We start from the raw sequence: 16,020 nt of genomic DNA, 5'->3' as shown, positions 1-16,020 counted from the left end.
CCCCACCGCAGCTTCTTCCCGAGCTGGCCAACCCGGACGAGCTGTTGTCCTACTTGGACCCCCCGGACCTCCCCAGCAATAGCAACGACGACCTCCTGTCGCTCTTTGAAAACAACTGAGGAGGCTCGCCGTGAACAAACAAACAAACAAACAAACAAACAAACAAAAAGGCTCCGTACTTGACAAACACAACAAAGATGCACTCCCCTTCTCTTCTTCCTCTTGTATAGTTTTGCTTCAAAAAAAGACATTTCAACAAACAAAGACTTGACGTGTGCAGCTATTTCCACTTGGCCACTTGTAGCGTTCGCAATCATCATCCGAGACCGGAAGCGCGTCTCACTTCCAAAGCACAACGTACGCATTCTCATTCGTTTTGCCCTCCAAAAGTCACAAAACGTTGAAGTTGGCAGCACTTTTTTGCCGTTGACGCCCAATTTCCAAAATATTTGGATTCATTTGACATGGGCGGAAATCCAAAAGAAAGTTTGCCAGCCTTCTCGATGATGTGCCAAACATTTATTGCATTTTTGAAAACACTAAAACGTGAAAGGCGGGACGTCGCTGCAATTGGCCGGCGCATCCATTTTCGGGATTTTTCGTTCTTTCCTTCTTGTTGCATTCCCGTTTTGGGAAACTGCTCACCAAAGCGTGCGTGCGTGCGTGCGTGTTTGAAGTTGACCCGTGGCAAAGGCAGCATTTGTGCCACCGTTCCTTCACTGTGTCCGTTTGAAGCAGAAGTATGCAAATGTATTATTTTCTACAAAATACTATTGCGGCTGTAAATATCAATGTGAATATTTTTCTATCATGTCAATGAAGAAACAAAACAAAACAAAAAGTTGATTTGTCCGTCGTTCCTCACATGAACCACACAAAAGTTCTTTGCTGTCTGTCTGATCACAAAGCAACATTATTATTTTTATTTGTAGTTGTTTAAAAGAAACACAAAAGCCTGTCAGAGATACTGAACGTTGTTGAAAATCCTTCTTTATTTGCTGGTATTCAGTGCAATCACAATTGTTGTCAATACAATAATTCAACATGTGTCGGGCGTATATTTCAAAAGAATATTTTTAAAAAGCATTTAAGATGGTTATTTTTGTCATAAAAGATGTCGGGGAGTTGTGGAGGTCATACCTATCGTCTTCTTCGTCGTAATTTATTTTGTGTGTTTTTTTTATTATTCATATTTTTTCTGTAAGGCTAGAAAGTTGATGTCTCTCACTGTAGCCTGTCTTTTTAATTAATAAATTGTGCGTCATGAAAGTTCTGCCTTTTTGTTGACCCATGGTGTCGCCTGTTTGTTTTTTTAATGTATTTTGTTGTTGCTTTTTAATTCATCTGTAATTCTAGAAATTCAATATCTCACTGTCATAATTATTGTTATTGCCATTTTTGTTGCCATATAAATTCCCCCTCTTTTTGTTAATTTATTTTGTACTTACACACTTTTTTTTGTGCTTGCTGGCTTTCAATGTAATGTGAATATCATTATTGTCAATGGTATTTTAAAGAGCATATTTTAAAGCAATTCACGGTATTGTTTATTTTGTTTGACATTTTAAAAAATGTGTCTTTTTTACAATATAAATTTCACCCTCTTACTCTTTTTTGTAATTTATTTTTTTACTTTTTTATTCATCTTTAAGGCTAGAAAGCAATTGTCTCTCATTGTAGCCTCTTTTTTAAAATGTCATTTAAATCACTTCTTCCAGTTCAGCACACTGACAACAACAAAAGACTATACACTGCCACATCATTTTATATTTTATATACTGTTTGAATGGAAATATTGGATGAATTCATGTTTTTTTTCCTTGCATACAGGTGAGCCACTTTTGTGTGACCTCAATCTGTAGTTGCACAATCACATTAAAGGGTCTTGTTTTAAAGAAAAATATAACAAAATACATAAAAATGAAACGTGAATAGCCTGGCAATAATGTCCATGGCAAAGCGAGGTCACGTGTCCTAAGGATATTTGTATATATGTAAATGAATATAGAGACGTGAACAGAAATGTATTCATGTTCCCTGGGAATGTGCATTGTTTCCTCCGAATAATAAAAAAAGCTTGCAACCCCTCTACTGGAAGTGGAAAATTGTTAAGTTTGTTGTTTTTATTTTTAAACTAATGCTATAAACAAACAGTGGATATCATCACATTTAATTTACAAACTAATCATTTTAAAAATGTAGATGTTTCTGTTTTGGTTGGGATTACGTACAATCATTTCAGCTGTTTTACAGTTTGTAGCATGAACCTTTGGAGGAAACGTTTCCTGTTATATACATTATGTCATCAAATCAATGGATGATTATAATAATAATTTAGCACAACAAAGTTTTCTTTTATTTAACCACAACGTGTATATTAACCAGAGAGAGAGAGAGAAATTTGAAAAGATATTGAATAAATGTCACTCGACTACAACTGTAGTGATCTCGCTCCGGTGTTTACTTCCGGGTTCGTCGGCAAATACTTCCTGCTTCCGTCCACACAAGGAGAACAGCGTGACTTTGGCACGCGATTGAATGACGTTAGGCAGTTCGCCACGCTGTAAAGAAAATTCAAAAAGTTTCATTTTCTTTTCGACGATAAAATGATGCTAGTGTCGAACCGCGTGAAACTGTGCTCGCTGGCGTTCACTGCCGCGAGACTTTGCAGCAGCGGCCCGGCGGCCGCCAACATTAACCCGACGGTGTATTTCGACATTTCGGCCGATAACGAGCCTCTCGGCAGGGTCACCTTCGAGGTGAGGACGAACGCGCAACTAAACTATCCCTGACCTTTACTTGACTTTGAAAAGATGATTGTTTGTTTGTTTGTTTGCTCTCACGCGTGTACTAACGATTTTTTTCCCCCATCTTGTTTCGGTTTGTCTCCTTTGTTCGCCAAGCTCAACGCTGAAGTTGTGCCAAAAACCGCAGGTAAGCTGGCCGCTCGTTACGCTTGTTTGTAGCTCGCTAACGGCTACATGCTAGTATTGAAGCCAGTCTGTCACTTGGGTACATTTCATATGTTGTTTAAGCGGTTAAAGTGTGAGTTGAGCGAACTATTCATGGAATCGACAGAGCCTTGCAGCGAAGAGCAAAAATTAGTTCTCTTTTTTTTCCCTTTTTTCTTGCTGTAACATTATTTTACTATTCATCTTTAATTTTCTTGTCAAATTATTATTTAATTCTTGAACTATTACTTCAGTATGTCTCTAAAGATTAGAGCTATTTGTGTGTAACATTGTTTTTCTTACTGTAGTATGACTTTGTGTGGTCGAGAATACAAATATACAGTATATTGTGAATTTTAACAATATTTGGAGTAGAATGAGCATTTTTGTCTGTCCGTGTCCAATGATTCAAGCACTTTTGTTGTAAGTCATGACATGTGACATATTTCCAGTAAGTTGGTTGATTCCTCTGATGGGAGGACATCCTGCGGCCGTGGCCTTGCGCAACATTCTTGCCGCGTGTTCTTTTTGTCCGCGCTTAGTTAAGAAATGAATTTCTTTCCGCCAGAAAACTTCCGGGCCCTGTGCACGGGGGAGCACGGTTTTGGCTACAAGGGTTCCATCTTCCATCGCGTCATCCCTCAGTTCATGTGCCAGGTAGGTGCGCGCACCTGCTGCGACCTCTTCTAATAGCCAAAAAATAATCATAATACAAATCTTTTTCCAAGGGCGGCGATTTCACAAACCACAACGGAACCGGCGGCAAGTCCATTTACGGATGGAAGTTTCCGGATGAAAACTTCAAGCTGAAGCACACCGGACCTGGTCGGTACCGCCTACTTTAAGGAAATGAAAAGTCTACACACCCCCTGTTCAAATGACAGCAATTTTTGTTTACAAGTTAAACCAAGAAGATGAATCCTTCCAAACCTTTTTCCGCCACTCATGACACGCGCACACACAAAAATGAGAGGGGAATTAAAATGAACTGACAATACCGTTGCAAAAGTGTGCACACCCGCTTCACTGGGGATGGGGCTTTGTTTAAAACCAAACACTCTCATTCAATTTCATGTTCAAAGGAATCCATTTGAGGTGCAGCAATTCATTAATCGGCAGCTATCGATTGTTTCAAGAACTCGTTGAACCTGAAATTGCCCAAAGCCTCTTAACCTTCAAAATTCTCATATTTCTGGATGTCCTGTTTTTAATTAAAGGATGGAAAATAAAACATGTTTTTAACCTAATCAATCTAAAAAGTAATTTAGAGATAAATCGAGTAAACAATCATTGTTTGCAGCCCGAAAATCAACACGCACATCGTTTAAAGTTTGGATGTTCTAGTAGGATTTTTCCACCACATATTCCCGCAAGTTTATTTTTATTTCCTTATATGAAAAAACTTGTGCTTTTGAAATTGACAGACTGTTTCCACCTGTTGTGATGACTCGGAATGCAACAAGTGGATGAGTCAAAACAAAAACTTTAAAGATAAAGATTCTTTATTTCTTTATTTTGTTACTTTCTTCCTGCAGGCATCTTGTCCATGGCCAACGCCGGACCCGACACCAACGGATCGCAATTCTTCATCTGCACCGGCAAGACCGAATGGTACGTGCTGACCAGAAAGGGGGGGGAAAAAGGCGCCGAATAGAATTGGTCCGTGTGTGACGTCCCGTTTGGGGGGGCCCCTCCCCTCGCAGGTTGGACAGCAAACACGTGGTCTTCGGCAGCGTCCAGGAGGGGCTGGACGTGGTCAGGAAAGTGGAGTCTTTGGGCTCGCGCTCGGGACGCACGTCCAAGAAGATCACCATCACCGACTGCGGCCAGCTCAAGTAGACGGACGGACGGACGGACGGGACGGGACGGACGGACGGACGGACCAACCGACTGATGGACCATTCCCACGACCCCACGGTGGGGAAGGCCGTCTCTCGTCAAATGCGGTTTTAGGTCAGGGGACGACGGACCACTTGACGTGCTTGAATGTTTTGCCGTAAAAATGTGAACATGAGCCATTATGTTTAAAACAAAAGAGACTTTTGCTTGAAAACATTCAAGTTTGTTTTTTTTAATTTTAGAGAATGAGACCAGCAGGATGTCATGTGACGTTAAGTGTGTGCGCCCGCGCATGAGAATGAAGCCGACGGCGGCGTCGAAACTGATTAGAGTTGACGGGCCGCGTTCAGCCCAGTTTGATCTCAAGTGGGCCGGACCGGAATGTTTTTTTTCGTTCACGTGTGAAATTTGCAGCTGGAAGGGGATCTGTACAATCGCTTGATGTAACAAGATCTGAAAACCATTTTGAATTGGCGTCCATTTCCGCATCCTTCTGGAAGGCTTCACCTCAACGGATTCTTCGCACCAAACGCACGTGGTTAAGGTTTCAAACCATGGTTAGGGTTTGAAAGTGGAGGAAGCCTGTCAACAAAATAGGGTTGCGATTTCAAAGGAGTGTTTTGGTTTTAAAGTAGAGTTCCAAACTCGGGTCGGACAATAAAAGAACCGGGGTTTCAAAAGTAGGGTGGAGGTACCAAAGGATGTTTTTAAAGGAGGAGTCAAAGTAAGGCCAGGGTTTCAAAGTAGGATTTGAAAAGGGAAATTGGGGTTTTAATCTAGGAAGAGTTTGAACATTGGGTTAAGTACGGTGGCCCTGAAGTGCAAAAACAAAAGTCAACACATCTGCAAATAAAATGTTAATTGCTTTTTGTTTCATTTTTTTGTGTTTAGTTGTATTTGTTTCATTTTTTGTTTGTATTCCTTTTTTGTTTAGTTTTTTTTATTTTTTGTTTGTTTTTGTTTCATATTTTGTGTTTGCATTCCTTTTTTGTTTTTGTTTTTTTGTTTCAGTTTGTATTTTTTGATTAGTTTACTTTTTTTGTTTCATTTTTTTGTGTGTAGTTTTTCTTGTTTTGTTTTATTTGTGTTCCTTATTTTGTTTATGTTTGCATTTCTTTTTTGTTTCATTTTTTTTGGGTTTATTGGGGTTTTTTTTGTTTCATATTTTGTATTGTTTGCTTCTTATGTGTTCCCTTTTTTTGTTAAATGTTTTTTTAGTTTTTCGTGATACTTTTATTTGGGTTTTTTGGTTTGCAGATGTGTTCCCGTTTTTTGCACTTCAAGACCACCGTAGCGATGCCCCAAAGTGTACATTGCTTATATACAAGAAAGTCTTACCTTAGCTTACCTTATCATGAGTCAATTCCCAGGCGGGGAAGCGAACCCACGCCAATCTGCATCGTGACGGTACCACTGCGCCATCCGAAGCCCGAAAGAGTCAACTTTTCAATCGTGATTCGTTGTGTTCAAACATGCCATGGCATAAAGCATGCGTGTTCAGTGAGCATGTGTCCTTTTTTTTTCTTTTTTTTTCAGAGCTTAAGAGCCACTTACAAGTTCATTGTTTGATTGACAGCACCCTCCAAAACAGAGCGATCTGCTCGCGCGGGGAATGAGGGAGATGGAACATACCAATTGCAAAGGGTTTTTGTGTATTTTTATTTGGTTTGTGCTTTGCAGTCGTGTTCACGTTTTTGTTTTTGCGTTTTCCACTTCAGGGCCACCGTAGTTAAGGTTTGAAGCTCCAGAGTTACTTTTTTCACAAGGAGCACAAATAATCAAGAATAACAAAGATTATATTGCAGCAGAAATAAGTAAAACATTACCTTTTGACTCATGAAATGAGTCAAATGATTCGTGACTTAATCACCATTAAACTTCCATTTTAGAGACAGAATCACATGATTGTCCAACTATTGTTGAATGATGTCATCTAAAAGAAAACAGAAAAACTTAAACATGTTCAGTGAGAACAAAATATATATTTTTAGCCATATTTGTACGTGAGTGGTTAAAGTTGAATTCGAACCCAAGTACACTGATTATGTGCCCGCTAGACCACTTTATCCACAATTTAGCCAAATGAACCCTATGCGTAGCGACATTACACATATGACGCGTTTCCGGTCAAACTAAAAAATTACGTATTTCCGGTTTTGACATGAATCAAGCTCCTGGGTCGTCCTCTGGAAGAAAAATGATATAATTCGTTATAAGTCAAGTGTAATATCGTGGGCTTGCTTTTCAAGGTTGAAATGTCATCCAAAGTTCTCCTTTTAAGAACTCAGCTCAACTTTTAAAGACGAGAGGAGGTTAGCTCGTCCATCCAGCTAACTGTGGTGAGCCCCTGTAACCCTGTTCAATGAGTCAATTACGGTTTTTATTTGAACACCTTTACCAGTGAACAAAGGAGATTGACATTTGATACATTCACCGAGACACTTTCACCTTGAAACAAAAATGGGCGACGGCCCAAGCCACGGATGAATTTAATTTAAACAGTTTAAATAACCCTAGACGCTAACGCCGCCTACTTGCTTTAGCAAAAACTGAAGCCGCTGGCGGCCATTTTGCGTTGCCACTCGCGGCCATTTTGCGTTGCCACTCGCTAAGACTTGAGTTTAGGTTGGACGTGACCATAAAGTCATGAAGTATATTTTGAAGAGTTTGATGTTGTCGTCGTTACTGGCTTACTGTTAGCTTTAGCCTAGCAACCGGAAATGAGCATACAGTCGTGCCCCAAATGCAGAAATGGTGCATGCATAGAGTCCATTGTGAGTCAAGACAGTGTAACACGCAGGCAGTTGTCACCAGCAACAAATGAAAACAATGTCATTAGGAAAGGCAGAAGTTGCCAAAAGGTACAATTCAATGTCAACAGCATTATGAATATTATCAACAATTTGAGGAGCTGAAGTTGAACATGCGATGCTTTTTAAAAGCACTACAGTTGATGGTCGTCATGGCAGCGCGGCTAGTTGTCGCCTTCCCAGACTAACAACCCGAGTTCAGTGTGAGTTTGCAGATCGCAGGGCCTCTTGAACTCCTGACCTTTCTCGTGCAACCACGTGTTGGCCACTGACCAAACAGACAAAAAAAAAAAACAGAACATTTTTACATAGTGGATCTTGACAGTTCCAGAAAAAAATTCCATGGCAATGAGTGAATGATTCTGAAATCATCCACTCATTCCCGACATCCCGAATTATAACTTGGCGTGTCAGGCGCTTCAAATTTTTAATCGTAATTAATCGCATGACTTCAATAGCTAACGCACGATTAATGGCACATTTTGTATCTGTTCTAAATGTACAATTAAATTATTATTTTCTAAGTGCGTTTTTATACTGGTGTTAACAAAAATGGGGGGGAAAAGAAACTAATAGAAATATGGCAGCATTTTTTTTACTCATTGAAACAATCATTTCATAATAATTCATAAAATTGAGTTAAAATGATAAAGAATGATATTGATTTGTGTTGGTCGTTTTCCCTGCCACTAGATGGCATACTTGCATTGCAGTAAGACGATGACAGCTCAGTGCATTTTTTTCCTTTCATACGAAGAGCTATCCCATCTTAACTTGAAGTAACTTGTGAAATTCTGCACATTTTTAAAATTGTAAAACAAAAATACAATCTCTCCACAAATATATGCATTATTATTCCGTTTATTACTGCTACATTTTGACGTGTACGTGTCTGCTGCGTTGTGACTGGAATTCCCAAAGTTTCGGCTTTCCAAGTCAAGGGCGCTCATTAATTGTGCTTAAAAAAAAATGAATGGCACGAAAGGAACTTTAAATGAACTCAAAATGAACGCACTCATTTGGACACCCCTAGTTATAACTTGTTACAGAACTTTTTTTCTGGTGTGGCAGTAATACATGTTAGTAAATTTTATTACCCCCCCCCCCCCTAAATAAAAAAAAACAAAAAAGTGACCCCAAACTCACCCCACTTGCTCCCCACCAGCACAGGACAGGCGGCGTGTTGGGTGTAATGGTCTCCCTCTCCGTTGGGGTGAAGATTGTACCAGAACACGGCCGAGCCCTGCACACGCACACGCACACGCACACGCAACGTGTCATTGAAACCCTTGACGCAAGCAGCCACTTGATTAGGTACACTCTGAAGTGACGTTCGACCACGTTGTGTCATAATTGATTATTTATTGATTATGATCTCACAAGAGCCCAGTTAACTGCAAAGGGGCTTGCGTGTCGTGTCGTTCGGGAAAAGAAGAAGAGCAAACCTTTATGGGCCAAGAAACAGCGCCCGCTCTGGGGAAGACGGTGGCGCCCCCTGCCGGCACATGGCTTAACTGCAAGCATAATAACAGTGAAAGCATTCAAAGCGGAGCTAAACGTGACTCAAGTGAAGTGAAGTGGGCTTTACTGACATAAAGCAGCCAGGTGGCGATTCGGTTTCCTGTTCCCAAGTTAGCGTAAGGATTTTTCACCTCTTTCTGTGAAGACACAACACGATGTTTGTTTAAAAGCAGTCCGTTATCCACATGGCTGTGGGAGCAGCTGGTGTCGAAAGGTACATACAAACTGACTGTACATTTTTTTTATCAGACTACTTACGGAAGTGTGACTTCGCAATAAAAGCGTCAGGAAGTTCACCAAACATTACAGAATAAAATCATTTGGCCATCATCATTTATGATACTGACTGGAAATAGCTCCCCGTCGCTAAGTCTTTGTTCGGTCACTGATGTTGAATTGTCCAATATTTCAAAGGTTTTATTAACATGTATTAAGTAGAGATAGAGCCATGTGTTGTTGTTTTTTCGGGGCCGATGCGATTATTACTAGTCGAGGAATATCGATGAACGAAATTTGGAGCCAATATTAAATTTCAGTAAAAGGGAAAAATTCTTGGTGTAAAAAAAAAAAAAATCAAACTCTTAACTTTGTTGGAATGCTTTAAAGCATATGTTTATTGAACAAGTTTTTCGGATTTGCAAAATGTCTTTAAAAAAAAACCTTCAGGGAGCTCTCAGGGTCATAAGTATGTCTTGAAAGGAACGCAACTGTCATGACAAGTTTGCTCTTTATTATTCATTTGGTTGGTACTAACATAACTTAAAAACAATTTTTTCCAGTTGAATACATTTTGTAGAAATTTTATTTGGACGTACGCCGCCATTGTTATTTACGTCGCATGTGAAACGCATGTTTGCTTAGTGTTTGCCATGCTTTGGCTCTAAATTTCAATTTGTTAATAAAAATTTTTTAAAACAAGCAATGTGAAACGCATATAAAGAAAGCAAGGTAAGCCTCGTAGCGTTCCTAAAGAAACAACATGCGATGGGGCGAGTCACCATCCCGCACGCCGCGCTCTCGCCATTCACACATTCAAGAGTTTTCATCGTCCCTTTAGGAACGCTACGGAGGCTTACCTTGCTTTCTTTATACGCGGTTCACATTCCTGGCAGAGAGCCAGCCGCCATTCGACGTCACTATGCGCTAAGTGCGTTGCCACGTAAATAACAATGGAGGCGTAGGTCCAAATAAATAAATGTTTTTCAAAAATGAATTTCATCGTTATGTTAGTAACAACCAAATAAATAATATAGAGCAAACTTGTCACGACAGTCGGGGTTCCTTTTAAAAACTAAATGAAAACCTCAACAAGTAAATGTCGTCGCTCGCTACAGTTTTCTACAATAAATACATTATTCCAAAATTTCTAAAGAACTCAAACTTTCAGGTATCTTTGTTTGACTTTCAAACAAAAACAAAAGAGGCAGAGAGTTTGTGGGCTCAGAAGAATCTTTTATAAAGTTAACTGAAATCAATCAATAAATTGTTTCCTGAGGCCAACGCCGTTTTATATGAATAAAATATCGGCCATCCAAAATAGAAAGGCGCCGATAATCGGTCTGTAGCCAGTAATAAAGGCTATGTTGAAAATGACTTATTTTTTTAAAAATATAGTTTGCGTCACTGACGAAGAAGCAACAGCTTATATTTACCCTTTGAAAGTCGATATGAGGTTCATAAACTCCTCCCACGCCGTAGTTGGCCACCTGCACAAACACAAAGGGAAATGCTCACTGTCCATTTTTACTTTTTTACTTTTTTCCATTTAGGGCGGGAAGACCGGACCTGCATGGACTCTGCGGTGGACATCTCCAGGCCGGTGACGTAACCCACCCTCCTGATCAGCTTGCCCACCACCGGGTGCTTGTTGTTCTGCAGCCACGAGCTGAGGAGGAAGAGGAAACACCGCCTTCTATTACGGCAAGTACTCCAGTCATGCTGATCACAGGCAAAAAGAAGAAGTCGTCCTCCAAGGGGGCGGGGCTAAAACAATGCATACATTAGATTTCTTTGTAAACGAGGGCAAATGTATCTGCAAGAAATGTTCTTAAATGAACTTTTAAAAGCAGCACAAAAAAGCAGGCCATTTGGAATTGACAGTCTTAGCGCTAATTGTGGCTAACGTTAGCGGTTCATGGTTAGGCTGTTAATAGTTTTTTCCCGGCTTGTGTTTTTATGTACTGATCCCTTTATTCATTGCTTTATAATTACTGAACAATTACTCAAGTAAGCGCAACGGACAGTAAATGTCGCGATTCCGCGAACGTGTGAGCGTTCGCGTCCCGTCGGTCGTCCTTACTTCTGTGAGATTCGGACCCGAGATGCGTAATTGGAGTTGTTGGTGGTGTTTCTGACTTTGGAGCGCGCCAGCTAGCTCACCCGCCACGCCATTGTTGACCAGCAGAGACAGAGACACAGAGGCAAAGTCCCTTTCACTTTTCAGTCCCAAAAAAAAAACCCAATCCATCTCATGTTCATCAACATGTTGCTGGAATGTCGTACTGACTGTTGGTCTGGCCAAGGTTTTGATTGTTTCCATGTCGTCGTCCGACGCCACGTCGTGATAGCGGACGATGCGCGGGACCTCCCACAGGTCTTCCTCTTTGGCGGGACGAATCAGGAGGTTGGGATGGCGGCGGTTGTCGTGGTAACGGCAGAAGAGGCGGCTCTCTCGGCGCGGCGTCTGTCACAAAGACCAGCCGAGAGGTTTTCAGGTTGAAGGTTTGAAACCCACGCCGGGGATTTCACGCCGTCTTCTCACCAACTCGAAGCTCTCGCCGCGACACAGCTGCTTGTACAAGGTGTCGTTGTAGGAAGTGGCAGACTTCTCGGGCGCCATTGGCATCTTCTCGCGCGACTCGTTCGCCAGCTGGTGCTCGTAGTACTTGCGATTCTTTAGGGCTCGCTCATTTTCTGGATCTAAACAAACAGCAACACAAAGAAAAGCATCAGCCCCAACAGGAGCCTTCGTGGAGAAGTCCGAAGTTCGCTAAAACCCGCTCGACCGGCCCGAGGATCCAAACGGACCCCGGCGCTGCGACTGAAGCTGGAAAGGAGCCAACGTTGAAGGTGGGCGTCGACCACGACAGACCAATGGGAGAAGGCGGAGAAAGAAAATGGATGGATGGAAGTTTTTATTGAACTTCTGAAGACATTTTTGTCAGATTTTTAATACAAAAACAGAATTGTTTCCAATAACCAATATTCTAGTTTCAACTCTAAAAGTTGTTTAAATATTTGACTTGTTCTTTTTAATTAAATTAAATAAATAAAAAATTCCGAGCTGGAGTTTGTATTTTTTCAAATTTTGAGGCCAATATTTTCCCTTTGAGCGAAAATGAATATCAGCTCCAAATATCGACGTCCTTGACGACTAATCAACCCTGCAAAAAACATATCGGTCTGCCTCTTAATATTAATTTCTGTACCTGCTGCAATAAAAGCCAAGCATTTTCAACTTGCTTTGAGAAATTCGCAGACCTCCACCCACCAATCTCCAACAGTTGCTTGGCGGACACCAAGGCGCGTTCCAGATCTCCTCGCTTGTAGAGGCAGTAGCCCTGGTAGTCCAGCAGGGTGACGGCGTCCACCTTTGCCGGCATCTCGCCCTCCTGCAGCTGCCTGAGGGCCTGAGACATCCACAGCTCGGTGCTGTGGTACTTCCTGTTCCTGTACGCCGCCATGCCCACGTCGAAGCAGTCGTCCACCGTCAGTCCGACGTCGAGCCCAGAAGTTCCTGTGCGACGGGCGGCAAGCGTATTTAGGAACCTTCCATTCTAGCACAAACGTGTGGCAACGTGCATTCGCACTGCGGATATCGGATTATCGGTGCCGATATTTGGCATTTTGATCAATATCGGCCTTTTTTACGATAAAGCTGGTAACTCGCTGAGCTATTGTGAACATAGCGGATTTCGGGTTTTCATCAGGATTTGTAACTACATTTGGAACATATTCAGACAGTTTCTGCAAAGATCTTTTGAAAGCTTTGACAAACCTTGACGAAAACCCCAAATGAGCTACATTCGCATGCGTTCCATCCATTTAACGTTCCACTTTATAAAAAATGAAGCTGACACTAGAAACTCCCTACACCTTTTATTTAAAAAAAAAATTAAAAATATTAATTATGTTGAAACTTGATTTAGAGTAGATAACTTTAAGAAACTATTTACTTGCTTAGTTTCTAATTTTGCTTAACACACGTTGATGAGCCTGCAAGCTCCCTGCAATTTTTTTTATTAAGCAATATGTCAATTCTTTATGTGATTAACATTAAAAGAACGTATTTATTTTTTGACACTTATATTTTCTCTTTTTATTTTTTATTTTATTATTATTATTATTATTATTATTTTATTTTTTAAGATTTTTTTTATATTTTCTCTTTTACTGCAAATGAATATCGGCTTGCAATCTCACTCATTGGCTTCCTTGACTCGCAGTAATCGGCATCAGTATCGGCCTTGAAAAAAAAGCGCGTGGCTCTACGACGAATTGAAATTACGGCACGTGCGAAAACGTCAGCAAAGCTCGTCGGGCCTTCTCACCCGGCAGCTGCCCTTTGGCAAGGGTGTCGGTGTTCAGCTCGTACGTGTCCTGCAGCCTCAGGAGGGCTTCGGCCGCGCCCATCTGGTCGTCCTCGTTGGGGAGTTGCGCCCTCCTGGCGGTCAGGTCGGACACGAAACCTGGAACACAACAGACGCCACGTCCAAACTCTGCGTTACTTTCCGGACCGACGGTTCACATTTCAGGACATGATTTGCGTGTTTTCACCGTCGGACACGTTGCTTCGCACCAGCAACTCCAGGTCGCTCCACTCTCGGTTCATCCTCTTCAGAAGTTTGAAGGCGTTGACGGGGTGGCCCAGGAAGCCTTCGGGGTCCCGGATGGCAAACGCCGACAGGTTGGACAGCTTCGCAGCCCACCTGAGGACGCGCACGCACACGCGCAAGAAATCAGCGGCACCAAACGACAAGGTATTGACAGCGCGTGGTGGTCTCGAACCTTTTGACATGCTCCAGTTTGTTCTCCTCGGCGTGGATGTAATCGTCGAGCGAGGCCAACAGCTCCCGCTCCGTGTGCAGCAGCTCCGTCATCTGACCTGATGGCAAACGCACGTCGCAAGGGACGGACCGATTATCGGTAGGGCCGATTTTCGGCATTTAGACAAATATTGGCATCGGCCATTTTGAAGAATCCTATGGCCTGGTAATAAACCCATTGCATTGATGGCATCAACGTTTGATGGAGAGGATCATAAAGCATCAGTACAACAGAAGGAGAATTGCATTGGAGTGAAAAATGGGAATTGAGCAGACTCACCGATGGAAGTGAAGAATTCGTTGGCGGCCGAGAAGGAAAAGCTGATGAAGATCAGCAACAAGCAACTGACCGCCATATCTACAAGCAACATAGACCGTCATCATTTTCGGACCATTATTCATAAATAAATAAATAATTGTTCAAGCCTCGCAGAAGAGCCCAATCGTACTTTGGGCTCATTAAAGGCACGTTCAACCTGCGCCAGCTCCAATTGGCTGAAAAAGTGACGAATAGGATCTGCTTTTTTTACATTTCGAGCTCCGCACCCTGGCCACTTCTCACGCTCGATCCTCCCTGAGCTGCTGAAAGTGGGAGCGTAAACGGGCCGATGTGGTTGGGCGTGAAGATCGGCGTGTACGCTTTTATTTTTTGTCTTCAAAGGCGACCGGCCCAGTTCGTCCACTTTGTCATTCAAGAATCTTGCGTGACAAGTGACAGGACGCAACCTCAAATGATTCTCTGCCGCCGCGCCGCTATCGTGTCAGTTCAGAGTTCTTGCTTGTAAAACTAAAGAAAAATGAACGAAATGTAGCCACAAAGAAAACAAACAAGTGAAATGTTACTTGACTTGAATTTCTCAACAAATGACTCCATTTTTGCACAAATGAAAGGGTTAAAAGACATGAAAGCAAAAAAAAGTGACAACATATTTGAGAAAGGCGTCTCCATGGCAACGGGACGTTAACACAAACACGTCCACTACAACATACTCGTGATTTCTTTTGTCAAATGTAAGAACTGGAGGCAGCATCTTGGCGAATGGACGCGCTTTTTCCGTTCTGTCTCCCCCTGCTGGGCAATATTTTGCATGTTTCTTGGACGATCAATTTTGTTCTTGTGATTTTCATTCTGCGCACTTTTTTTGCCGCGTAACAACTCCAACGTAATACGTCCGATTTCAACCGTTCCAATTTCAACTTGCTTCAACACTTCACGTCTCTCGGGTTTACATCGTCTGATTCCCACCATTTAACATGAAATATCAACTTTCCCTTAAACTGTCCAAAGGTCCAGTAACCCGGAGGTCGTCATTTCATAATTGATCTCTCAATTGACTTCAGAAGCGTTCCGCTTTCCCGCGCATTTTCCCCCGAAATTGCAGCGCTTCGTGTGGTTGCTCTGTACTTTTTGGTGCGTGTGCGATGACCATCAGGATCCGTTCCATAACAAAAGTCTACAAACAAATGATGCTCTCCACTTTGAAATCAGGCGTCGCGGCAATGAAACGTCGAGAGAGACGAACTCGGGTTTCGGCCAGGTTGATGTTCATTTGTGCCAAATGACGCCAGGTGTGTTTCCAAACAAAGTCGCAAGCGCCGCTCGAGTGGCTCAACAAATTCCAGTGTGCGTTTTTTTTTCCCATGTTTACCTTCTTTCCTGCCGACTTGAAGCCGTTCGATGAAGTTGATCGTCGTCCGTCGGTCGCAGCTGCTCTTCTGCGTCTTTTGCTGTTTGCTGAGACTTAAGAAGTCCAGGAACAAGTTTGTCTGGACTTACCTGTTGCAGAAGATGATTCAATATAATTTGGGAGCTTTTGTTCGCGCTGGTTGAATCAAGGTGGACCTTTTTTGGCT

The 16,020-nt window shown here is 42.0% G+C and overlaps 3 protein-coding genes across 11 annotated transcripts in view; 2 read left to right on the top strand and 1 right to left on the bottom strand.

The window, feature by feature from the left end:
• The window catches only part of LOC147156276 (zinc finger MIZ domain-containing protein 1-like), a 60,686-nt gene extending 58,595 nt beyond the window's left edge, over positions 1-2,091 (top strand). For all 7 annotated transcript variants that reach the window (XM_086064633.1, XM_086064636.1, XM_086064634.1 and 4 more), the window contains one exon: positions 12-2,091. In XM_086064633.1, the coding sequence (XP_085920759.1) occupies positions 12-119 (108 nt within the window). In that variant the 3' untranslated portion in view covers positions 120-2,091. The remainder of the gene's footprint in view (positions 1-11) is intronic.
• A 392-nt stretch (positions 2,092-2,483) lies between these two features.
• Positions 2,484-5,006, top strand: ppifb (peptidylprolyl isomerase Fb). Its single transcript, XM_086064643.1, has 6 exons — positions 2,484-2,759; positions 2,904-2,934; positions 3,520-3,608; positions 3,680-3,776; positions 4,487-4,562; positions 4,655-5,006. Exons 1-6 carry the CDS (start codon positions 2,607-2,609, stop codon positions 4,788-4,790), a joined length of 582 nt encoding a protein of 193 aa, XP_085920769.1. The 5' UTR covers positions 2,484-2,606; the 3' UTR covers positions 4,791-5,006.
• Positions 5,007-7,148: 2,142 nt separating this feature from the next.
• On the bottom strand, positions 7,149-15,995 carry LOC147156274 (prolyl 4-hydroxylase subunit alpha-1-like). 3 transcript variants are annotated; one of them, XM_086064641.1, is made up of 15 exons: positions 15,816-15,995; positions 14,447-14,524; positions 14,129-14,225; positions 13,898-14,049; positions 13,672-13,809; positions 12,612-12,857; positions 11,883-12,040; positions 11,628-11,804; positions 11,421-11,491; positions 10,907-11,006; positions 10,774-10,827; positions 9,193-9,258; positions 9,046-9,114; positions 8,747-8,843; positions 7,149-7,868 (listed from the first exon to the last, which is right to left on the bottom strand). In XM_086064641.1, the coding sequence occupies exons 2-15, from the start codon at positions 14,520-14,522 to the stop codon at positions 7,765-7,767; spliced, it is 1,605 nt and encodes a 534-aa protein (XP_085920767.1). In that variant the 5' UTR covers positions 14,523-14,524; positions 15,816-15,995; the 3' UTR covers positions 7,149-7,764. The 3 variants fall into 3 exon arrangements, with proteins under 3 accessions (XP_085920767.1, XP_085920768.1, XP_085920766.1); XM_086064642.1 differs by lacking the exon at positions 15,816-15,995 and adding an exon at positions 14,616-15,010; XM_086064640.1 differs by lacking the exon at positions 15,816-15,995 and having other exon boundaries at positions 14,447-14,537.
• Positions 15,996-16,020: the final 25 nt, after the last annotated feature.

Source organism: Leptonotus elevatus, chromosome 20 (genome assembly GCF_054856555.1).
Source record: "Leptonotus elevatus isolate MCC_2025b chromosome 20, RoL_Lele_1.0, whole genome shotgun sequence".
NCBI classification, from domain to species: domain Eukaryota; kingdom Metazoa; phylum Chordata; class Actinopteri; order Syngnathiformes; family Syngnathidae; genus Leptonotus; species Leptonotus elevatus.
This window is presented reverse-complemented; position numbering and strand designations above follow the sequence as displayed.